We start from the raw sequence: 24,487 nt of genomic DNA on the forward strand, positions 1-24,487 counted from the left end.
TGTCAGGTGCCACAATCCCAACCCCATACGGACGTGTTTGGGCACCGTGGTGGGTGTAAATTCACACATGGAGGGGTTTTGGAGACGTTTCCACTGAAGAAAATCAAGTCCTGTCACATAAACGGCTTTTCTTTGGCGGCCGCTCGGATGGCTGCAGGCCCCGTTTTGCTGCATTTCACGTGCGCAGCTGTAGAGAACGGTGCGCGGATGCGCTTCCCATACCATCAGCTGATGACACGCTCAGCTCTCCCGCCTCCTCAGGCGGAGCCGTTCCCCGTGCAGGACGCGCGCTCCCGACTGTTTAGCGGTCGCCGTGACGCCGGTTGTCCAGGAGACGCCTCCGCCCTTGCGCGTGCACGGTCCCTCACACTCCATCCGGGGTCCTGACTCATCTAACGACGCAGCCGAGAACCAGAGGAAGCGCGCGGTGTGTGCGGCCGGAGAGCGGCTCCCCATGGCCGAGGACGCAGAGTGGGTGCTGGAGAGCGTGCTGGCCTTCCTCGGCTGCCCGGCCTGGACTGCGTCAGTCAGCGGCTTCATAGAACACAAATGCTCAGGTACCGGGAGCCTCTCGTCATGCATTGCCCGTATACAGCTGTGTGCCCCATGTACCGCGCTGCGCAGGGGATGTGGGCGGTAACGGGAAAGTAAGTGAACCCTCTCTAGTCCTTGAGCTTGTAAATGGGGATATTCACCAAACGTGCTCCGTATTCGCCAACCATGCTCCATTTCCACCGTTATCCTTTTATGTCTTTTTTTTAATTGTAAAGAAACCCTTTTTAGTTTTGGGTCTTTACATTTGCGTCTGTTTTGTTTCCTTTTTTCGTGTGACGACCTGAGTGTGAGGCTGTGTGCCCACGTAGCGTTTTATTCCGGACACTAAAAACCGGACTCCTTCCCAGAAATCACGTGGTTTTTTTTTTCCGCGCGATTTCACCGCGATTATGTTCGCGATTTTTCCGCAATTTTCGTGTGCGATATTCAAGCACTTTCCAAGAGATTTGAAGCATCGCTTGGAAAGTGATTGACAGGTTGGTCACACTCGTCATACATAGTGTTTGACAAGTGTGACCAGGTTTTTACTATTGAGGCTGCCTATGCGGCATCAATAGTAAAAGATAAAATGTTAAAAATGATAAAAAAATTAAAAATCGGGGTATATTTACCTTCCGGCGTCCCGTGCAGTCTCAGCGACGCTCCCGTTCCCAGCGATGCCTTGCGAGACCTGTGATGAGGTAGTCTCGCGTTACTATAGCGATCTCGCGAGACCACGTCATCACAGGACCTTGCCGCAAGGCATTACTGGGAACGCTGAGGCCCAGGAAGGCAGCACGGGACACCGGAAGGTAAATATACCCCGATTTTTTATTTTTTATTCTCTTTTTTACAGGGGTATGGTACCCAGGGCCTGGAGGACAGTCTCCTCTCCTCCACACCGTGGGTACCAACCGCACATGAGACGCTTCACTTCCCGCATGGTGGGCATAGCCACATGCGGGAAGTAAGCGATTCTCATGCATTCCTATGGGTGCGGAATCGCGGCAATTCTTTGCGATTCCGGACAAAAGAATGAGCATGCTGCGATTTTTTTTTTTTTTCCGCGATGCGATTCCGCCGTGGAAAAAAGCGCAGCATTAGCACAGCATGTGCGGAATGCCATAGGAATGCATGGGGAGCGTTCTGTACACGATTTTTAAACGTTTTCGCTCCGAAAATCTCGGCAAAAACGCTTAAAAATCGCTACGTGGGCACTCAGCCTGAGACTTTTGCTTCATACTGGAAACATTGCATTTTTTTTGCTGATGATTTTCGGTATGGTGTTTTGCAATCCAAATATAAACAGGATGCATACGTTTTTATTTTTTTTTGCCCGTCAACTTATTGAATGCATTAATCAGGTTATGGATGCCTGGTGTGTTTATATAATGTTAGGCTGTATTTTATATGGGGCAGAAATGATTTTCTTTTTCTGGCTCGCATGTTTTGCAGATGGGACTTGTATCCCCGCTGATGTTTTCATGTGATAGAGAGTTCATAAAGTTCTCTGGGAGAACCAATCTTTTTCTATTTCTTTTTTTTTTCTTATTGAGCATTTTTGCATTGTAGTTGAGGCATCCATATGACCAGGGCTGGACTGGGACTGATATTCAGCCCTGGCATTTTTAACCCCTCAAGGCCCAAGGGTGGTTGGCACGTTAATGACCGGGCTAATTTTTACAATTCTGACCACTGTCCCTTTATGAGGTAATAACTCTGGAACGCTTCCAAGGATCCCGGTGATTCTGACATTGTTTTTCTCGTGACATATTGTTCTTCACGTTAGTGGTAAAATTTCATTGGTATAACTTGCGTTTATTTGTGAAAAAAATGGAAATTTGGCCAAAATTTCGCAACTTTCCAACTTTGAATTTTCATGCCCTTAAATCACAGATACGACACACAAAATACGTAATAAATAACATTTCCCACATGTCTACTTTACATGAGCACAATTTTGGAACCCAAATTTTTTTTTTTTATTAGGAAGTTATAAGGGTTAAAATTTAAACAGCGATTTCTCATTTTTACAACACCACTTTTTTTTTTTTTAGGGACCATATCACATTTGAAGTCACTTTGAGGGGTCTGTATGATAGAAAATGCACAAAAGTGACACCATTGTAAAAGCTGCTCCCATCAAGGTGCTCAAGACCACATTCAATAAGTTTATTAACCCTTCAGGTGCTTCACAGGAATTTTTTGAATGTTTAAAAAAAATGAACATTCAACTTTTTTCACAAAAAAATTACTTCAGGTCCAATTTTTTTTATTTTACCAAAGGTTACAGAAGAAATTGGACTGCAAAAGTTGTTGTTCAATTTGTCCTGAGTACGCTGATACCCCATATGTGAGAGTAAACTACTGTATAGGCACACAGTGGGGCTCGGAAGGGAAGTAGTGACGTTTTGGAATGCAGACTTTGATGGAATGGTCTGGGGGTGTCATGTCGCATTTGGAGGGCCCCTGATGAGCCTAAACAGTGGAAACCTCCCACAAGTGACCCCATTTTGGAAACTAGCCTCCCCCCCCCCCCCCAAGGAACTTATCTAGATTTGTGGTGAACACTTTGAACCCTCAAGTCCTTCACAGAAGTTTATAACATAGCTATAAAAATAAAAAAAATCATTTTTTTTCCACAAAAATGATCTCTTTACCCCCAATTTTTTATTTTCCCAAGGGTAACAGGAGAAATTGGAACCCAAAAGTTGTGCAATTTGTCCTGAGTAGGCATGGCAGAGCTTGGAAGGGAAGGAGCACCATTTGACTTTTTCTACGCAGAATTGGCTGGAATTGAGATCAGACGCCATGCTGCGTTTGGAGAGCACCTGATGTGCCCAAACAGTGGAAACCCCCCAATTCTAACTCCAACGCTAACCCTACCCATAATGGAAAAATGGAAATATATACTTTTTTTAAATGTTATTATTTTTCCCTCACTAAGGGGGTGATAACGGGGGGTTTGATTTACTATTAATAGCGGGATTTTATGTTTGGCAGCTGTCACACGCTAAAAGATCCTTTTTATTGCAAAAAATAGTTTTTGCATCACCACATTTTGAGAGCTATAATTTTTCCATATTTTGGCCCACCGAGTCATGGGAGGTCTTATTTTTTGCGGGACGAGTTGACGTTTTTATTGGTACTATTTTCGGGCACGTGACGTTTTTTGATCGCTTTTTATTCCAATTTTTGGGATGCAGAATGAACAAAAACCAGCAATTCATGAATTTCTTTGAGGGGGTGGCCTTTACACCGTTCCGCATGTGGTAAAATTGATAAAGCAGTTTTATTCTTCGGGTCTGTATGATGACAGCTACACCTCATTTATATAATTTGGTGCTTTTATACAATAAAAACAATTTTATATAAGAAATTATTTTTGCATCGCTTTAGGCTAAGTGCACACGTAGCAGAAATTTTCTGCTGAAAAACAGTACTCCCTTCCCAGAATCCGCGTGTTTTTACCGCGATTTTTGCGTGGTTTTTGCGTTTTTTTCCGCGCGATTTCTAGACACATGGAAAAAGCCAGAAACGCAAAATTAATGAGCATGCTGCATTTTTTTTACCGCGATGCGTTTTTTTCGCGGTAAAAAACGCATCAATGTGCTCAAAAAGTGCTAAATACATAGAAATGAATGGGAAGCTTCTTTTTCGCGTTTTTCCCGCGGATTTGCCAAAAAAAGCGAAAAAAACGCTGTGTGTGAATACAGCCTTATTCTGCGAGCTATAACATTTCTGTTTTTTCGCTGATGACTCTGTATGGCAGCTCATTTTTTGCGGGACAAGATGATATTTTCAGCGGTACCATGTTTATTTATATCCGTCTTTTTGATTGCGTGTTATTGCACTTTTTGTTCGTTGGTATGATGATAAAGCATTGTTTTTTGCCTTGTTTTTTTTTCTCAGGCCGGGGTCACACTAACCAACGCAAAATACGGTCAGTATTTTACATGTGTAATACGGATGAATGGCCCCTAAACAGTTAAACAGTGCTCCGTATGTCATCCGTAATCAAGGTGTGGTCGCGTATTTTGCGCATGTAAGCATCCGTATGGCGAGATTTTCTCGCAGGCTTGCAAAGGGGACATATAATGGAGCACTATGACAGGGTTTCTAACAGAAACCAAAGAATAGATATAGACACATAGAATGCATATATGTGTGTGTGTATATATATATATATATATATGTGTGTGTGTATTCTATGTGTATATATCTATTCTTTCTTTATTAAGCCTGTCAGTGTGAGTTTACTGTATAGCGCACTGAATTGCCGGCATTTCTAAAAGACACCTGATGCGTATTTCTCGCAAGTCACATGTGTGGTCCGTGTGTAATCCGTATTTTTTGCGCACCCATAGACTTGCATTGGCGTACTACGGGCGTAGTACGCTGACAATCACAGCATGCTGCGATTCTACAGTCCGTACTGTAGAATACGGATGAGAAATATACGGCTGGTGCGAGGGACCCCATAGAGAATCATTGGTCCGTGTCTAATGCGTGCTTTTAGCGCCTCTCACTTGGCCGTATTCCTCGCCAGTGTGACCCCGGCCTAAGGGTACAGTTACACCTAGCGACTCACCAGCGATCCCGACCAGCGATATGACGCGGTCAGGATCGCTGGTGAATCGCTGGGTGGTCGCTAGTGAGCTGCCACTCAGGCAGATCTCACCAGCGACATCGCAGGGGACGGGGATCGCTACTTACCTGTCAGACGTGGCGATCCTGTGTCCTCCCGCCCGGCTCCACGCGTCGCTCGTCGGCGCCACAGGAAGCGCCGCAGGAAGTGGACGACGAGAAATGATCCAGCAGCTTCTCACTCGATCAGCGATAACCAGCGGGGGAGCCGGTCGGAGGTAAGTATCAGACATAGCGATATCGCTAGCAATATCGCTGCAACGTCACAAAATCGGTGACTTTACAGCGATATTGCTAGCGATATCGCAGTGTGTAACGGGGGCTTAAGGGGTTCACTAAAGGGGATAACTAGTGGGACAGTTTTATAGGGTGGGTCGTTATGGACGCGGCAATACAAAATATGTGTACTTTTATTGTTTTGCTTAGTTTTTATTTACAAAAAAAAAATTTGTTAGGGATTTTTTTTATTAGGAATGTTTAAATTATTTCTACACATGATATATCTACATTTTCCAGGACGTCCACCTGACAGCACCATGGAGGACGTCCTCCTCCTCCTTACAGGGACAGGAAGCACACGAGAGGTTAAAGGTCACGTCCCACCCCCTCTCCCTCAGTGTTTTTCCTGTCCCTGCACGGAGGGACACACGAGAAGCTTACCGGAGGGGCTCAGGGGATCGTACGGCTAGTCCAAGCCTTCCCCTGTCAAGAGGTCCCGGGGCCGAAACTCTCCAGTGGGGAGTCCCTCTGCCCCAAAGGCCAGGAGCAGGACGACGCTCCTGGAGGGAGCCGTTCCTCCCTATGGGAGGCTCTCGGCTCCAAAAAACTCACCTCCACGGCAGGTGATGGTCGGCTCCGCAGGCGGCTGGCCGGGCGGGCACCGACGGATGACTGGCGCAGCCGGCGCTGGGAGGCAGGAATGAGGCCTCTGCAGTCCGCCATAGCAGGCGAAGAGGCCGGAGTGGCAGTTCGCCGCAGATGGATGGGGGTTGGCTCCCCACGGCGGCAGGCCGGAGGAGGCCGCCATAGTCGCGCGCAGAGCAGGAAGTGGAGGAGGCGGCCTAGCGCGAGAGGCCGCGCGTCACATCCGGTGACATCAGACGCCGGTCTTTGAATCCCAGCGCGCGCTAGAGGCCACATAGCGCTCGCTACTGAAGCCAGACAGCGCTCGCTACTGAAGCCAGACAGCGCTCGCTACTAAAGCCAGACAGCGCTCGCCTCTGGGGTCCACAGCGCGCGCTCCTAAGGCACAGAGCGCGCTTCTGGAGATCCAGGGAGCACGCTTCGGAGGTCCATAGCGCCCTGCGGACCGCGCCAGGATGGAAGGGGTCGCTCCAGCAGGCGGAGGGGTAAGTGCGCATAGCGCAGACCACCCTCCCCCACCCATTACCCCAACCCAGATCTGAGTAGGTGCCCCTTCTGTATTATTAGGAGAAGGGAGCCCCGACAGTATCCCCCTCGGGGGCGAAGGACCCGGCAAAGGCCACCTCCAAATCGGTCAGATGCCCAGTATGCAGGGTAACGCTGCCAGACGCATATAACAAGACCCTATGTGGACCCTGTACCTCAAGGGTCGTAGGCGATGAACAGCCATCCCTCCTAGCCGAAATGAGATCGCTGATAAGGGAGGAAGTTCGGGCCTCTACATCCAGCCTCGCACGGCGTCAGTCCCCCAGCCCAGGGCCGAGTCGCAAACGTTCAAGGTGGGAAGCGGACCCAGAGTCGGAAGGAGATCCGGGGGGATAGACAAGATCAGAGCAGGAAATACCTATTCAGACTGGAGGACACGGACGAGTTGGTCCAAGCAGTCAGAAATACTATGCAGATAGAGGAGGTCCCTAAACCACAGTCCAGGCAGGACTTAATGTTCGGAGGACTGGTGGCCCGGAGACAGGTAGTGTTCCCTGTAAGTGAACACATCAAAACGATGGTCCAGGAGGAGTGGAAGGAGGCAGAGCGTCGACTGACACTCTCCCGAGACTTTAGAAGCAGACTGCCTTTTGATCCTGAGGAAACCCGGGCATGGGAGGAAATTCCTAAAATAGATGTCCCAGTCGCTAAGATTACCAAAAAGACGGCTATCCCATTCGAGGACTCATCAGGTCTTCGAGACCCGATGGATAGGAAGGCAGACGTCTTATTAAAAAGAGCATGGGAGACGTCGGCGGCTCTTATTAGGGCCAACATAGCAGCCACCTCGGTGGCCAGGTCTATGTTTTTGTGGATGGGGCAGTTGGAAGAACACCTAACCAACAAGACCCCTAGATCAGACATCCTAGCATCCCTTCCGCTCATGAAATCGGCTACGGCGTTCCTATCAGATACGTCTGCCGAATCGGTAAGATTTGCAGCCAGAAACAGCTCCCTCTCCAACGCGGCCCGAAGAGCAGTCTGGCTCAAATCCTGGTCCGGGGACAACGCTTCAAAAACTAAGCTATGCGCCATCCCCTTCTCGGGCCTGAGGGTATTCGGGCCAGCCCTAGATAACATTCTAGAGCTGGTGTCCGATAAAAAGAAGGGATTCTCTGAGGAAAAACCCAGACGACCCCAGTCCTTTCGGAGAGGCTCCTTTTCTAGGAGGCAGACCGAGTTCAGGGGTCGGGCAAGGTCCAGTAGAGGCTCCTATAAGGGCTCCTTCAGCCAGACCGGGAGGGACAGAGGTCCTCCATTCACATCAACCTCTAGATCGAGGAGGCAATGACGCCATAGGTATTGGGGGGAGACTTCGCCACTTCGCAACAAACTGGTCCCGAGTCACCCACAATCAGTGGGTCCTCAGAACCATCTCGGAGGGCTACAATATAGAGCTTTATTCACCTCCCCCCGAAAGATATATTACCCCCACTGTCGTCCTGGAGGACTCCGCAATGTGGACAGATCTACAGGACATGGTAAAATCAAAGGTCATAGTACCAGTTCCCCCGTCAGAAAGAGGGAAAGGGCACTATTCGTCCCTGTTCTCGATCACAAAACCGTCTGGCGAGGCCCGTACCATCAAAAACCTGAAACCACTAAATGCCTGGGTCAAGTACAAGAGATTCCGGATGGAATCGGTCCGATCCGCAACCATCCTGATAGATCGGGATGCCGTCATGTGCACCCTAGACCTGAAGAAGGCCTACTACCAGGTCCCTATCCATCCCTCATCCCAGAGACTGCTAAGGTTTGCGGTCAGTTTACCAGCCCGGACCTGCCACTTCCAGTTCCAGTGTCTTCCATTCGGGTTGGCCTCAGCTCCCAGAATCTTTACAAAGCTGGTTGGAGAAGTAGTGGCCTACCTGAGAGATCGGGGTATTGTGATCATACCCTATTTAGACTACTTCCTACTGGTGGCAAGATCCAGGGAAGCGCTCGTTCGCGACAGAAACTGAGCAACTGCGGTAATGGAGTTCCTTGGATGGGTGATCAATTGGGAGAAGTCGAACATCAGGCCAGAAACCAGGAAAATATTTCTCGGGGTCCTCCTAGACTCAACCGACAGAATATCCTGGCTACCCGAACAGAAGCAGAGGACTATTCAGACCAGAACCAGAGACCTGTTGAGACGTCAGTGCTCCATAAGAGAGGCAATGGAGGTCCTGGGCCTCATGACGGCCTGCATCCAGTGCGTCCGATAGGCCCAATTCCACTCAAGATCACTGCAGAAAGAGATCCTTGCGAGGTGGGACAGAAGTCAGGCGTCGCTAGACAGACCCCTAAGGCTGCCAGAACGAGTAAGAGAGTCCCTTCGGTGGTGGACACGGTCCAGAAACGTCCAGGTGGGCGTATTTTGGACAGCCTCTCCATACGTGGTAGTCACCACGGACGCCAGTGTGTGGGGTTGGGGAGCCCACATAGAAGGGAAAATCTTCTAGGGAAGATGGCCAGTAGACATCAAGACCAGATCCTCCAATTTCAGAGAACTCTACGCGGTCTGGAAAGCGCTACGGCGGAACCAGTCGATACTAGAGAATCGTCATGTCCGTATACTATCCGACAATATGACGACAGTGGCATTCCTGAAGCACCAGGGAGGGCCCAGACATCAACCACTACAGGACCTAGCAGGAAAAATATTCGCTTGGGCAGAAAGAACAGTCCGATCAGTGACCGCAGTACACCTAGAGGGTTCCCAGAACGAAGTAGCAGACTACTTGAGCAGACAACGGATCCGCCCGACAGAATGGGAACTGAACGAAGAAATCTTCAACCATCTCTGTCAGCGTTGGGGGACCCCCAGTATAGATCTCTTTGCAAGCCGAAAGAATTCGAAGGTCCCCAGATTCTATTCCCTGAATCCGACGGACCACCCAGAAGGTGTGGATGCCCTGAGTCAGACCTGGGGAGAATCCCTCTCCTACGCATTCCCGCCACTGGCCCTTATACCGGCAGTGCTCAGGAAAATACGCGAGGACCACGCACGAGTGATGTTGATCGCTCCATACTGGCCGAAGAGAAGCTGGTTTCCCCTTCTAGGAGCCATGGCAGTCGGAAATCCAGTCGAGCTACCCCTGTGGAAGGACATCATCCACCAGGGCCCGATCTACCATCCAAACCCAGCAAGACTTCATCTATCGGCTTGGATCCTGAGAGGGACATCCTGAAGACAAAGGGATTGTCGGACCAGGTCATATCCACCCTACTGGCCAGTAGGAAACCGGTGACATCCGCATTCTATAGGAAGATATGGAAAAGATTCTGTCTGGAGGGTGGCAGGTCCAATCTCGTGGCAGGCACCCCTGACCTCCCTAGCATACTAAGTTTTTTGCAGGCAGGTTTTAATAAAGGCCTTAAGCCTAGCACGCTAAAGGTCCAGCTTTCAGCCTTAAGCGCCTTCTTCGATTACCAGCTAGCTGCTCATCCCTGGGTAATAAGATTTATAAAGGCCACGCAGCGCCTGCGCCCCACGATTAGGCAGCTCACCCCGCCGTGGGATCTGGGTCTGGTACTCAGGTCCCTCTGTACAGACCACTATGCTCTAGGGGAGAAAATAACCATCTCTGCCCTCACCCGTAAAACGGCCTTCCTAGTAGCCATTACCACGGCCAAAAGGATAGGGGAGATCCAGGCCCTGTCCACTAAGGACCCATATCTACAGATAAGAGAGGATAGTATAATCCTAAAGTTAGACCCGGCATTTACCCCGAAGGTAGTCTCCTCAAAGAATCTAAACCAAGAGGTAGTGTTACATCGTTCCGCGACAATCCCCGTAATAAAAAAAGAACAGCGTCTTCACTCGCTGGATGTGAGGCGCGCGGTGCTAGACTATCTAGAAGCCACCAATAGCTGGCGCATTGACCCAAACTTGTTCATCCTTTTTGGGGGTAAAAATAAGGGGAAGAAAGCCTCTAAGGCTATCGCGCGCTGGATTACCTCAGAAATCTCTGACGCCTACCAAGCCGAAGGCGTTAGCCCGCCAGGGCCCATAAAAGCCCACTCTATGAGGGCGGTATCAGCCTCATGGGCTGAACGGGCGGGGGCCTCGGTTGACCAAATCTGTAGAGCAGCAACCTGGGCCAATCTGAATACATTCTGAAAGCACTGCAAGCTTGACGTGTTGGCTGGTCAGCAGACCGCATTCGGGAGAAAAGTTCTCCAGGCGGTAATCCCACCCTGAGGAGGTGCTTTGGTACTCTCCATGGTGCTGTCAGGTGGACGTCCTGGAAAATAGGTATTAGACCTACCGGTAATGATGTTTCCAGGAGTCCATCCTGACAGCACGGGTACTTCCCTCCCTGTTATGTTATGTTGTATTTTGATATGTCATATGCTGTAATATGATTGTTTCATTAAACTGTTACTAGCATCATCCACCTTGCGGTACTTGTTAAATCACGGAGGGAGAGGGGGTGGGACGTGACCTTTAACCTCTCGTGTGCTTCCTGTCCCTGTAAGGAGGAGGAGGACGTCCTCCATGGTGCTGTCAGGATGGACTCCTGGAAACATCATTACCGGTAGGTCTAATACCTATTTTTTTACTTTATTATATTGTCCCAGTGTGAGACATTACTATGTAAAGTCAAATCGCTGATCTGACAAATCGGCGATCTGACAGTGCACTCGGCTTCTCAGCAGGACCTGGAAAGTCCCTGCGGCCATCTTGGATCCGGGGGCCCTGCGTGATTCTTCCCTATGCCCCCGGTACTCTGCGATCATGTTTGATCGCAGTGTGCCGGGGGGTTAATGTGCCGGGAGTGGTCCGTGACCGTTCTTGGCACATAGAGCCCCCCTGTGAGCGCAGCTGATCGCTATGACCTACTGTCCCGTCCACGGTCATACGGGCCCAGGGCAAATGGACGGGATAGTACGTCAGATGTCAGGAAGGGGTTAAGCACACAGGCCCACATCTTGTAACTTCTGTAATCTTGCTCTCTAGATAGTCTAAGTTCAGGTCAGCAGCAAACAATCAAAACATTTTGTGGACCTGCATAGCTGATGGCCACTGGATTATGGCCGATTTAGATGATCCGATAATCATGAAATGTGGGATTGTAAGAGCGCATCTTCCTGATTACTGATCTGTTTAAATGGGCTAATAATCACCTGATGTAAGAGCAAAATGATTATTAGTCACATGCGACGATTTTTAGCCGGCTTAAAAAATCAAGGTTCTTGGTAGCACATTGCTCCCAGTAAACAGGACATGCGCTCCTGAGAACAGGACATTCTATGTGCACAAACATATTAACAGTCGCTGTGTGCACAGACGTGCGTCCTCCTGTGTGAATAGTCCATATAGGACGCTGACTGACGTGTATCTAGCTTATCTGTGCTCATGTACGTGTTATAGCACTGTAATGACAGTAAGGTCTAAGGGTACCGTTACACTTACAGATGCACCAGCGATCCCGACAACGATATGGATCGCTGGTGCATCGCTAAGTGGTCGCTAGTGAGGTGCCACACAGGCAGATCTCACCAGCGACATCGCAGGGGTCGGGGGTCGCTACTTACCTGTCAGACGCGGCGATCCTGACATCCTCCCGCCCGCATCCACAGGAAGCGCCCGACGAGAAATGGTCCGGGACGTTCTCGCGCGACCAGCGATGAGCAGCGGGGGAGCTGGTCGGAGGTAAGTATCACATGTAGCGCTGCTACGTCTCAAAATCGGTGATGTTACAGCGATATTGCTAGCGATATCGCAATGTGTAACGGGCCCTTAATTCCGTTTCTCACGTGCATGTATTATCTGTGCTTTTCATTATTTCTTTTCCATTATAGTCTATGGTGCTTTTCACTGGCCCATATGTCTTTGCAGACTGCGTGCGTCTCCCAAAATAAAAATCAGAGATGTTTTCGTTTTTTTATTGGCGTCAGACAAAATCGCCTATACAAGTCTATGAACCTGTGCCAATGACGGACAACACATAGATATCACCAGTGCACAATCCGCATGGTCCGTGATTCACTTTGTAATGTATAGAAGTTTTTAATTAATTTACCGTATATACTTGTGTATAAGCCGAGATTTTCAGCCTATTTTTTTTAGGCTGAAAGTACCCCTCTCGGCTTATACATGGGTCATATACCTGGGGGTCGGCGATCATACTTACCTGTCCTGCTGCGGTCTCTGTAGCCTCGCTTCTCCACCATCTCCCTTCCTGTCTTCAGCGGTCACGTGGTACCGCTCATTACACTCATGGATTTGCGCATATCCATGAGTGTAATGAGCGGTACCACATGACCGCTGAAGACAGGAAGGGAGATAGTGGAGAAGCGAGGCTGCAGAGACCGCGGCAGAATGGGTGAGTATAGCGATATTCACCTGTCCCCCGGTCTATCGCTGCTCACCGCTGTCTCTGCTGCATCCTGTGTCAGTGACGTTTAGGCAGCAGGGGGTGCGGTGACGTGGTTAGTTCGCGCCGCCCCTCTGCTGGCTGAACAGTCACTGACACAAGAAGCGGCAGACAGCGGCGATGGACCCAGGAGAGGTGAGTATGGCTTTTTTTTTTTTTTTTTGCAGCATATGGAGGCATATTCTGTGGGGCAGCATGTGGGGGCATAGTCTGTGGGGCATCATGTGGGGGCATAGTCTGTGGGGCAGCATGTGGGGGCATAGTCTGTGGGGCAGCATGTGGGGGGCATAGTATATGGATTCCTCCGTCGGCTTATACATGAGTCAATAAGTTTTCCCGTTTTTTTTTGTGGCAAAATTAGGGGGGTCAGCTTATACTCGGGTCGGCTTATACACGAGTATATACAGTACTTTTTTCATACATGAAACTGTTACTGCTCCGTCCATTGTTGTTTCTTTTAACTGCTTCAGTGTTCGGAAAGTGAGGCCGTTGAAAGAAGTAGCATGTTCATTCACTTCCCCCGTCACTGCGTTTTTAAGCGTTTCCACAGCGTCAAATCCGCCGCGGAAACTCTTAAAAAATGCTTGTTAAAACGCATCCCATGCAATCCTATGGGATTCCGCAGTTGCTGTGCCAATGTTGCCGATTTTTTTTTGCGTTTCCGCCGCCATAGGATTGCATTGATGAAACGCTCACTTTACACATATGACTATGCCCACCATGCGTAAAGTGAGCGTTTCATGTGCGGATGGTACCCAGGGTCTGGAAGAGAGGAGACTCTCCTCCATGCCCTGTGTACCATATTCCTGTTAAAAATAGAGTTAAAATAAAAAATAGGGATCTACTTACCCTCTGTCAGCCCCCAGGGTCCTCCCGGTCCTCAGCTGTGCTGCTCAGGCGTGCTTTGTGACATATTGACCTTTGTGACGTCACGGTCGCGTGACCACTACGTCATCAGAGGTCATTCTCGCAAAGCACGCCTGGGAACGGAAAGGACCGGGAGTGCCGCTGAGGAGATCGGGGGCTGACAGAAGGTGAGTATATCCGTATTTTTTAGTTTTTTTTTTAAATTATTTTTAACATTCTATCTTTTACTATTGATGCTGTCAACCTGTCAATCACTTATTCAAGCGATGCTTAATTCCGCAAGCTAAGAACGCTTGCATAACGCTTGTATTTTGCGGGAAAACGCATGCGAATTCCACATGCGTTTTACCCACGGCAGGGAGTTGCGAAAATGGTGCGGACAATTCTATAGTTTCTATTAGGCTATCGAGAAAAGACGTTGGTGGCACAGAAAAACATGGCGCCTTCAGGAAGAAGACTTGACACGCTTTACTAAACCGACTGTGCCACCTGAAATAACACATTGTGTGTACATGCCTCAGATACGAACACTAAGCTACAGCACCCTGCAACCCTGAATACACGAATCACTCTAAGGCTACTTTTACACTCACCGCATTTTTTGCGGTCCGTTATTGCCCCTTTTTTTTTGTGGGGGTCGCAAAAAAGTTTGGCGATGGCTGTTTCAATACTATCGAAATAGTATTGGAAAAGAAAATGGCTTTCTGCAAAACCGGAAGTGACGGCGCACTGCAAAAACAAACTTCTGTTTTGTTTTTGCAGCCCCATTGATTTACAATGGGGGCCGTGTCCGTACGCCTTATAAAAGCTCGATCTTTTATCACAGCCGCAAAAAAGGCCCTCACGGCTGTACGGCAAACGGCGCACCATGCAATTTTTGCGGGCCGACTTTGCGGCCCCGTAGAAATCTATTGGGGTCGCAAGATCGGCCCTCAAAAATATAGTTAAGTGTAAAACCAGCCTAAGGGCCGGTGCAGACGGCCATATATTCTCTCATCTGAGAGAATCGGGCTAATGATGCAACTTACACTCTGATCAAGCTCTGATCCGAGCGTCGGCATAGTGGGGTCCAATTCTGTAGGATGAGAGAATCCGAGAACACTGAGGAAAAGATGGAGAACAAAATATTCTCCACTGTGTCATCAAAGTGCAGTCCGATGTTTTCCCCGCACTCATTGAGTTGCATGACCGAATGTGATCGGAATATCAGATCAAACTCGGACATGCAGCCATTGTTCCCTCGGACTGGCTTCATCTGTCTGAGGAAAATATTGAACCTGTGCCGGGCCTCATACACCAACATTGCTCCGAGTGAGATCCAATGTTTTTGTTTTCTCACACGCTCGGGCCGATAATACAGCGTCATCACAAGCCCTAAGACTACACGAATAAAAATGTGATCTGGTGACAGAACCAACTTATTACACCGATACAAATGACAGAATACCAGAACCACGATTACTACACAGAAATGGCAGCAAAGCCAAGCCGACTATATCGATATGAGAACAAAACCAAATCACACGGAAATGATTTGAAAATTGCTGCATTTAAAAATGTCATTTTAAGAAAGAGGTAGACGGAGGCATAGGACCACCCCGCCTACCTCGTAAAAAAGCAGATTGAAAAGAAAAAAGTGTTTAACCCTATTGTGATGGCACATGTCGCATCTCTCAATTTGAAGTTGGCTCCGGCGGACCCACCAGCGGCTATTAACTAGTTAAATGCCGCTGTCAAACTCTGACAGAAGCTGTAGTGTTCACTTCTGGCATAACAGGTCCTGTGTTGAGGACAGGCTGTAGATGCGGAGAAGGTGGACAGCAGAGGAGAGAAGCGCTCACTTGAGCCGGAGGATGGAGAGTAGCGAGTGTCAGTGATTTACCTCTGTGCTCCTCTATCCTGTTACTCCCGGCTCTGCACTGCTCTGCACAGCAGACATCCTCAGCTCCTCACATGCTGTCCTGCTCTACTACTGTGTCCTTCTCCTGCTGTGTCTCCATCTCCCCACTCACACACAGTCCCAGTGATCTCCGATCTCCGGTAACCTGGCACCGTCTCTCGGCTTTTATGGTTGTCTGAGGAGGACAGTGACATATAGAGCCAATATTCTAGTGTACAGTGACATATAAAGCCCAAATTTAGTGTACAGTCCTGACCTGTGTGATACTGAGCTGTGTATCTAATCATGACCTGTGTGATACTGTCTCCTGAGCAGTGTATCTAATCCTATCCTGTGTGATACTGTCTGCTGAGCTGTGTATGTAATCTCCTCCTGTGTCATAGGCTGCTGAGCCGTGTAGCTATTCCTCTCCTGTGGGATACTGTGTGCTGAGCCGTGCATCTAATCTTATCCTTTGTGATAGTCTGCTGGGCCGTGTATCTAAACCTATCCTGTGTGATACTGACTGCTGAGCTTTGTATCTAATCCTCTGCTGTGTGATACTGACTGCTGAGCCGTGTCTCTAATCCTCTCCTGTGTGATACTGACTGCTGACCCGTGTATCTAATCCTGTCCTGTGATGCTGTCTGCTGAGCCGTGTATCTAATCCTCTCCTGTGTCAGTCTGCTGAGCCGTGTATCCAATCCTATCCTGTGTGATAGTCTGCTGAGCCGTGTATCTAGTCCTATCCTGTGACAGTCTGCTGAGCCGTGTATCTAGTCCTATCCTGTGACAGTCTGCTGAGCCGTGTATCTAGTCCTATCCTGTGACAGTCTGCTGAGCCGTGTATCTAATCCTCTCCTGTGTCATAGTCTGCTGAGCCGTGTATCTAATCCTCTCCTGTGTTGCTGTGTGCTGAGCCGTGTATCTAATCCTATCCTGTGTTGCTGTCTGCTGAGCCGAGTATCTAATCCTCTATTGTGTGTTACTGTCTGCTGAGCCGTGTATTATATGTGATCTGTATGGTGGTATTATGTTTGATCACTATGGTGGCATAAAGTAAGAACTATATGACGTACGGTATTATATGAGAACTATAATGTGGGATTATGTGTGATCTATGTGTCAGTATTATGTGTGATCTATGTGACAGTATTATGTGCGAATTTTATGGTGGTATTGTGTGTGTGTGTGATGTATATGGTGGTATTATGTGTGATCTATTGGACAGTACTATGTGTGATCTATATGGTGGTATTATGTGAGAACTATATGTCGACATTATGTGAGAACTATATGACATTATTATGTGTGAACTAGAGTGAGTGCAACAAAATTAATAAAGGGGATGGGGAAACTACAATACCCAGAGAGAAAAAACACAAATATTTAGCTTGGTTTGAGTTGATACACATGCAGCATATAAATGCATGTTGATATTGGCCATAAAACATAAAACCTACAAAAGACAAAGTGAGCAAAAACCCTGCTGTAACTAAATAAGTAAAAGCAAAAGTGCATCTAAATAATACAGACTTTTTAGTAATACTGTTTTTGATAAAAAGTAGCATGAAAGCCATCCCACCACGACAAGGTAACTGTTCGGGATAGTCCTACACTGTCTAATATTAAAAACCTTGCCTTGTGTCAAAGTTGACCTCAATGTTTGTAGATTGTGAGCCTTCGCGGGCAGGGTCCTCTCTCCTCCTGTACCAGTTATGACTTGTATTGTTCAACATTATTGTACTTGTTTTTATGTATACCCCTCCCTACATGTAAAGCGCCATGGAATAAATGGCGCTATAACAATAAATAATAATAATAATTAATAATAATGTGTGAACAAGGGCAGACAAAAGGACTGGGTCCCAAACAGTAGACACCAGTCTGGGGAAGAAGCCTTATATACAATTTCCTGCTCAGGAGAGGGAGGCAGAATGCAAAAATACAAAGCCCAGAGAGATTAGCAAAATCAGGATTATTTAGTCTAGAAGAAAGACGACTGAGGGGAGATCTAATAACCATGGAAAAGTATATAAGGGGACAAAACAAATATCTCCGAGAATCTGTTAATACCAAGGAAGATGACGGTCAAAAGGGGGCATTCTCTGCGTCTGGAGGAGAGGTTTTTCCACCATCATAGATGAGGATTCTTTACTGTTAGGGCACTGAGAATCTGGGATTCCTTGCCTGAGGAGATGGTGATGGCGAACTCAGTCGAGGGGCTCAAGAGAGGCCTGGATGTCTTCCTGAAGCGTAGCAATATTGTATCTTACAGTGATTAGGTTCTTCAGTACATTTGGGGATTTATAGTGACGGAATATAGGCTGAACTGGATGGACAAATGTCTTTTTTCGGCCTTGCTAATTATATGGCGGTATTATTTGTGAACACTATGGCAGAAAGAGACCCCATTCTAGGGTGGTTCTGGCTGAGCACCTACACGGGTCTTGGGTAATATAGGAGGCAGCGCCGCAGTATGACCTACAGTCAGGGTGCCCCCCCCCCCCCCCATAGACCAGCACACTGCACTCCTGAAATACTCTGTGCTTCTGTCACCCTGCTCCCCCCACCATATATGTCCCAGAATTCTTGCTGCATGCCATCCTCTGTGACTGTCAGTATAACTTTGCAGTCACCAACAAAAAGGCTGCTCACTGTGTTCCTAAATGTCATCCTCTTATCCCTTAGTAAACACCCAGAAGGGGAGGGGAGGAGTGACATCACACCCATGTCAGCAGACTCAGCCCATATCTACTGCAGGGCAATAATGTGAGCTAGTTGCACACTAGGTTTTTGTCAAATTTCAGTAGCTTCTCCCCTAGTGTTTAAAAGTAGAAATACCTATCCTTTTTAAAATTATTTTTCATATTTTACTAAATTATAAACAAATGATATTTTTTAAGAAAATGTAAACATTAATTCTTTACATTTTTTCTATTGCTGGGAAAAAAAATTTCTCATGGTGCCTTCCCTTTAAAACCGGGGTTTTCTTTGTGTGCTCTGAAGAACAGATGCAATTAGGAGGGGCATTCCTTTGTATGAGTCTCTTGCGGTTCGTTGAAAAATGGGGTTGTGTTTTTTTTCTGTGGTCAAAAGAGGTACTGTATTTTTCGGACCATAAGACGCACTTTTTTCCCCCAAAATTATGGTCGCAATGTACTAACCTGTGAGGCTGGTGCGGGGGCTCTGTAGTGCGGTGGTGGCAGCGGGCTGTGCTCCGGTGCAGGGGCAGCGGCTCCGCCGGCATTTCCTCCAAGCCCGGAGGCCCCCGCACATCCCTTGCTGGCCGCCGCCATGTTGCGGTGGCCTCCGGGAAGATGGCCGCCGGTCCGGGGACGGCGCATGCGCAGGTTCAGATCTCGTCCCGAGCACAGAGCCGCCACTCTCGCCCCACAGAGCCCAGCTGCCCCAGCCCAGCTGCCCCAGCCACAGCCCAGCTGCCCCAGCACAGCCCAGCCCAGCTGCCACCGTACAGCCCAGCTGCTCCAGCACAACCAACCTGCCGCCACCGCATGAGCCTGGACCTCTGAATGACCCCTGTGACCACTCCTCCACCTGTGCCGGGTCCCTTCCCAGGTAAGCTGAATTCGGACTGTAAGACGGACCCCCATTTGACACATTGTTATGTGTATATTTCTCCTCTGCGTGAGTAGCTCAGTTTTTTCTTACCCGTGGAAGTGGTTATTGGTCTGAAAACTGAGGAAAATAGCTTAGTTACTCACCGATAACGGTGTTTCTCAGAACCCATGACAGCACCACGGAGAGAGGGGATCCGCCCTTCAGGGACAGGAACCTACAGATAAAAAGGGCGGTACCTCTCCTCCGCCTTCAGTTGGTTACAGAGCATCAGAGGGTCTCCAGGTTAGTTAGACAACAGAAATATATGCATAACATTATAATATTGCTTATTATCAGAAGCACCGTGTCTAAACGGAAACACTCTACTAACAGTAAAACGTGCCCACCACACTCGTGAAGGGGAGGGGAATAAGCGGGTGCTGTCATGGGTTCTGAGAAACACCGTTATCGGTGAGTAACTAAGCTATTCTCCCTCACCCATGACAGCACCACGGAGAGAATTACAGAGATTGGTAGCTTAGGGAGGGACCACCGCCTGAAGGACCCTACTCCCGAAGGTCAGGTCAGACGTAGAGGCTAGATCTAATCTATAGTGCCTAAAAAAGGTCGAAGGTGATGACCAGGTGGCCGCCTTACAGATTTTTTCTATTGATACCTCAGATCTTTCAGCCCATGAGGTCACCATCACTCCTGTGGAATGGGCTCTCAACCCTTCCGGAATGGTATTTTCACTGGATGAATATGCCAGGGCAATCGCATCCCTTATGCACCTTTCCAGGGTACTCTTAGATGCTTTGAGTCCCTTCCAAGGTCCCTGAAAACACACAAGGAGAGCGCCTTCCTTCCTACATTTCTTGGTGGCCTCTAGATACTGCACTAGGCACCTCATCACGTCTAAGGTGTGGAATTTGTCTTCTCCCTTCTTTTTAGGATTTGGGCAGAATGAAGGAAGGACTACCTCTTGGGACTTATAGAAGTGTGATGACACTTTGGGTAGATATGCCAGGTCAGGCTTTAAAATGACCCTATCATCTAGAATCTTTGTGAAAGGTGGCCCTACTGATAAAGCTTGCATATCGCTCACTCTGCGAGCTGATGTTAGCGCCAAAAGAAGCACTGTTTTTAACGACAGGATTCTTAGGGATGCTGAGTGAATAGGTTCGAATGGAGGGCCTGTTAGCGTGGATAGTACAAGATTTAGATCCCATGATTGTAATCTTTGATTAGCTATCGGCCCGGATCTGGATACGGCCTTAGTAATCTGTCACCCAGGGATTACCTACCACATTATGGTTATAAAGGTGCCCAAGGCCTCTACTTGTACCTTTAATGTGTTGACCGCTAGACCCTGTTCTAGGCCCTTTTGTAGAAATTCTAGGATTTTGTCAATGTGAACCTCATCCTGAACCTTTACCTCCGAAGTGGATAAGAATTTTTTCTCTTTTTTTTTTTTTTTTGTAGTGTAGTTATCAGGTTCTCTGAAATTCCTCTGTCTCTCATCAGTGCCCTCTCAAATTCCATGCTGTTAAATGGAATCTCCCTGCCTGAGGGTGTAACACTGGCCCCTGCGATAGCAGGTCCAGGAGATCTGGGAGGATCCATGGGTCGGTTAGAGAGAATATTCTTAGCCAGGAGAACCAGGTTCTTTTGGGCCAGAAGGGGGCTATTAAAATCATTCCTGCCCCATCCTCCCTGACTTTTCTTAACACTGCTGGGATCAGCATGATCGGGGGAAAGGCATATGTTAGGCCCCATGTCCATGGGAGTATGAAGGCGTCCAGAGCTAGAGGATTCCCCCTGGGGTCTATGGAGCAGAAAGTTTCCACTTTTTGTTTCTGAAGTCGGCAAACAGATCTATGCCCGGGTCCCCCCACATTTTTACAATCTGCCGAAAAACGGACCGCTTTAGGACCCATTCCCCTTGTCATAATTGGGAGCGACTTAGAAAGTCTGCCCTTTGATTCTCCGTGCCCCGGATGTGTAGTGGTGACAGAGATAGCAGGTTTGCCTCTGCTAATTTGAGGACTCTGGAGAATGTTTCCATTAGGGCTCGGGACCTGGTTCCCCCCTGATGATTTATATATGCTATTGTGACTCGATTGTCCGAAATATGCGGACATGATGACCCCGGAGCAGGGGTAAGAAGTGTACTAATGCGTAGCCCACTGCTAAGAGCTCTCACTGGTTCGAGGAGGCTTCTAATTCTTGAACTCCCCACGTACCCTGGGCCACTTCGTTGTTCATGTGTGCTCCCCACCCTGTGGGACTGGCATATGTGGTAGCTATGTGTGTTATTTTTTGTTACCCAGGGGATCCCTTTGGAAGGGTTGTCTTGGCTTTTCCACCAGGTTAGGGAATGAGTAGTTTTTGAATTTAGGGTAATACGACCCTCTAGGTGTCCCCCTACTGCAGACTAGTTGGCTAGTACATCCCACTGTAGAACTCTCGTGTGTAACTGAGCCCATTGGACTGCTGGCAGGCAGGCGGAGCGAGAACCTAGTCGTGACATCGCTTTTCTTAATGTCATGGAGGGATTTTGGATGGCTCTTGTTACAATTTGAGCGATTTTCTCCTTCTTGCGGTCTGGGAGGCGGCACTCTTGAATGTTTGAGTCCAATATTAGACCCAAGAATTCCTGTACTCTGCTGGGCTCTGATCTTGATTTTTTAGATTCAGGAGCCAGCCCAGGCCTTGCAGAGTGCCCATCACTCTGTCCCCCTGTTCCCAGCGTTTTTGAACCAAGCTGGTTGCTATTAAAAAATAGTCCAGATACGGGATTAATATTATGTCTTGCTCCCTTATATGGGCCATCATCTCTGCCCGTGGAGCTACAGATATTCCGAATGGCAAGGCTCTATACTGGAGTCCTCTTATCTCGCCCTTTATCGAGACAGCTAACCTGAGATATTTCCTGGAGTTTTTGTGAATGGGGATGTGATAATAGGCGTCGCTGAGATCCAACACCGAGATTGGTGGTGGACCTGATTGACTCCAAAAAAATTTTTTTTTTTTTTTTTTAAATTTATAATTGTCTGAAACCTGCCGCCTGGCTTGGTCACCAGGAAAAAGAGGGGAGTAAAACCCCTTGCCCCTTCCCTGCAGGGGAACCTCCTGGAGGGCTCCTTTTTCTACCAGGCTTAGGACTTCGTTTCCTAGGGCTTTCTGCTCTTGCATACTGGATCTTAGCGGAGTCATTACATACTTTTGAGGCGGGAGGGAGAGAAGTTTATCCTTAGGCCCTCCTGGATTAGGGGTTTACTGTCCATGGGTTGTTTGATATTCTTTTCCAGGCTGGGAGAAAAAAGGGTTAACCTTCCCCCCACCCTGAGCAAACTGTCACCTAGAGGGCTTTTTGTCTCAGGACAAGTTGCCGAGGAGGAACCCTCTATCTCTTCTCTTGTCAGCCCACTTTGCTCTCTCGGTGGTCTCCGCAAAAGAAACTTTCTATTCCGAAAGGGCCTCTTAGCTGCATTTGAGAGTGCTGCTGCTTTGGACGATAACCAGACTGAGTCTGCGGATGAGTCCGCTAGGAAGGCAGCCGCTCCCCTTATTACTGGGATAGAGTCTAGGATTTTATCGCTTGGCGTCCCGCTATGGCTGGCCTGAGGTTACCTCCAGCTAACTGCCATGCACCTTTAAGAAAGGTATCTGCCTTTTTATCTAGGGGACCCCTGAGGGTGCCCATGTCCTCAAAGGGGAGGGCAAAATTTTTTTTATTTTTTTTTAATTTTTTTTTTGAGGCCTTTGCGACAGCTACATCGAGCTTCGGGCCCCTTTCCTCACAGGGATATTTCCTTTTAAGGGAAGGGACCGTGGTGTTTTTCCTGTCCGGTTTATCCCATTCTTTTTGATTAGACCCCGCACATTTTCATTTAGCGGGAACACTCTCCGCGCCTTTTCTGGCCCAGTCCCCCGAACATTATGTCCTGGACTGTTTTATCCGGCCTAGGGTCCAGCACCCCCATGGTAGACGTTACCGCTTTCACTAGTTTGTCCACCTCGTCTAGGGGGAAGCAGTGACGCCCCTCTGTTTCCTCGTCTGAGGAACTGGAATCTGAGGGTTTTGACGTGATTTCTCCCGATGTCGAGGAATCTGACTGGGAAATCACTATTGTGTCTTTCTTTTTTTTTTTTTTTTGATTTGTCCCTATGCTTAAGGGATATAAGGGCACTCTGACCTCCAATTTAATCGCAGCTTTTAGGTCAGAGGCCAAATCCGGAGTTTCCTAACAGAGGATTTCTTTTGTACATGGTTCCGTTTTTTTTTTTTTTTTTTCGCACTCGTTGTTTTCTTTGCTTTGGCTTTTGCCCCCGGTGGTCACTGGGGTTATAGCAGTTTTTGGCCCCTGATCATTTGACCATTCCCTTTTCCCATGGGGTCACATGGTCTAGGCAGGTGTTGGTGATAGCGTCTTGTGAAGCCACTGCAGAAACCTGGTGGAGTTACCAGCTGGCTTGAAGCCACTGCTGAAACTGGTGTTGAACTCTGGCTGCCTGGTGTCCGCAGCAGAGTGAGATGGTGAAGGTGGCAGCTGGCTCTGAGGTGTAGAACCACTCTCTCAAGAAATAGGTAGGGGACTAGCACAAGTGGGGCACCCCTTTTCTTTTCCCCTTCTTTCCCTAGTAAGGGAAATGGAACTTTTAATACAATGGTGAACATTCACGAAGATCACTCACCCAAAGGTATGCGGCTGCAGGTATCGATTCGGGAGATGGAGTCAGGTCCTGAATAGGCTGCACTCCTGGTGGCGATTTGCTCTTTGCAGCTGACGTGCTATGCTGCGTGGAGTGACTACTGGAACGACCATCTGTACTGCGTTCTTTTGACGATGATTGTGGTGGTGGTGCTGCTGCTGCTAAAGCTGCTGCCTGGCTTGCTGTTCCTGTTGCTGGTCACTATCCCCTTCAGGATCGCCTCCAGCCTGGAGCGCTTGTGCAGCCACCATTTTAAAATTTCCCGGCTGGCGTCACCGCTCCCATCCTGCACCGCGGTCCCCGGGAGAGCGCTCCTGCGCATGCGCCGGTTCTAGGGACCCGGAAGCCGGCTTCTACTTCCGGGGCGGCCGCCATCTTGGTACACCTCTGTAACCCGGCGCCGCCCGCATGTTTACCGGGTCCCCACGAGCCCCGACTTCCTCTCCGGAGCGGCGGCTCCGGCGTCACTCCCGCCCGCTCACCCGGCAGCCCGCATGGGCCCCAGCAG

The 24,487-nt window shown here is 48.5% G+C and overlaps 1 protein-coding gene and 1 long non-coding RNA gene across 4 annotated transcripts in view; one reads left to right on the forward strand and one right to left on the reverse strand.

Moving 5' to 3' along the window:
* The first annotated feature begins 231 nt into the window (after nucleotides 1-231).
* CFAP36 (cilia and flagella associated protein 36) overlaps nucleotides 232-24,487 on the forward strand; it is a 141,181-nt gene continuing 116,925 nt past the window's right edge. The window contains exons 1-2 of one of the 3 annotated variants that reach the window (XM_073576647.1): nucleotides 232-557; nucleotides 4,447-4,477. In XM_073576647.1, the coding sequence (XP_073432748.1) occupies nucleotides 455-557; nucleotides 4,447-4,477 (134 nt within the window). In that variant the 5' untranslated portion in view covers nucleotides 232-454. The remainder of the gene's footprint in view (nucleotides 558-4,446; nucleotides 4,478-24,487) is intronic. The other 2 variants (XM_073576649.1, XM_073576648.1) reach the window with 2 other exon arrangements.
* Nucleotides 23,025-24,156, reverse strand: LOC141091232 (uncharacterized). Its single transcript, XR_012232465.1, has 2 exons — nucleotides 23,759-24,156; nucleotides 23,025-23,718 (listed from the first exon to the last, which is right to left on the reverse strand). It is a non-coding gene; the product is annotated as an uncharacterized lncRNA (long non-coding RNA).

Source organism: Dendrobates tinctorius, unplaced genomic scaffold (assembly GCF_039654945.1).
Source record: "Dendrobates tinctorius isolate UK_male_01 unplaced genomic scaffold, ASM3965494v1 ptg000050l, whole genome shotgun sequence".
Taxonomy (NCBI): Eukaryota; Metazoa; Chordata; class Amphibia; order Anura; family Dendrobatidae; genus Dendrobates; species Dendrobates tinctorius.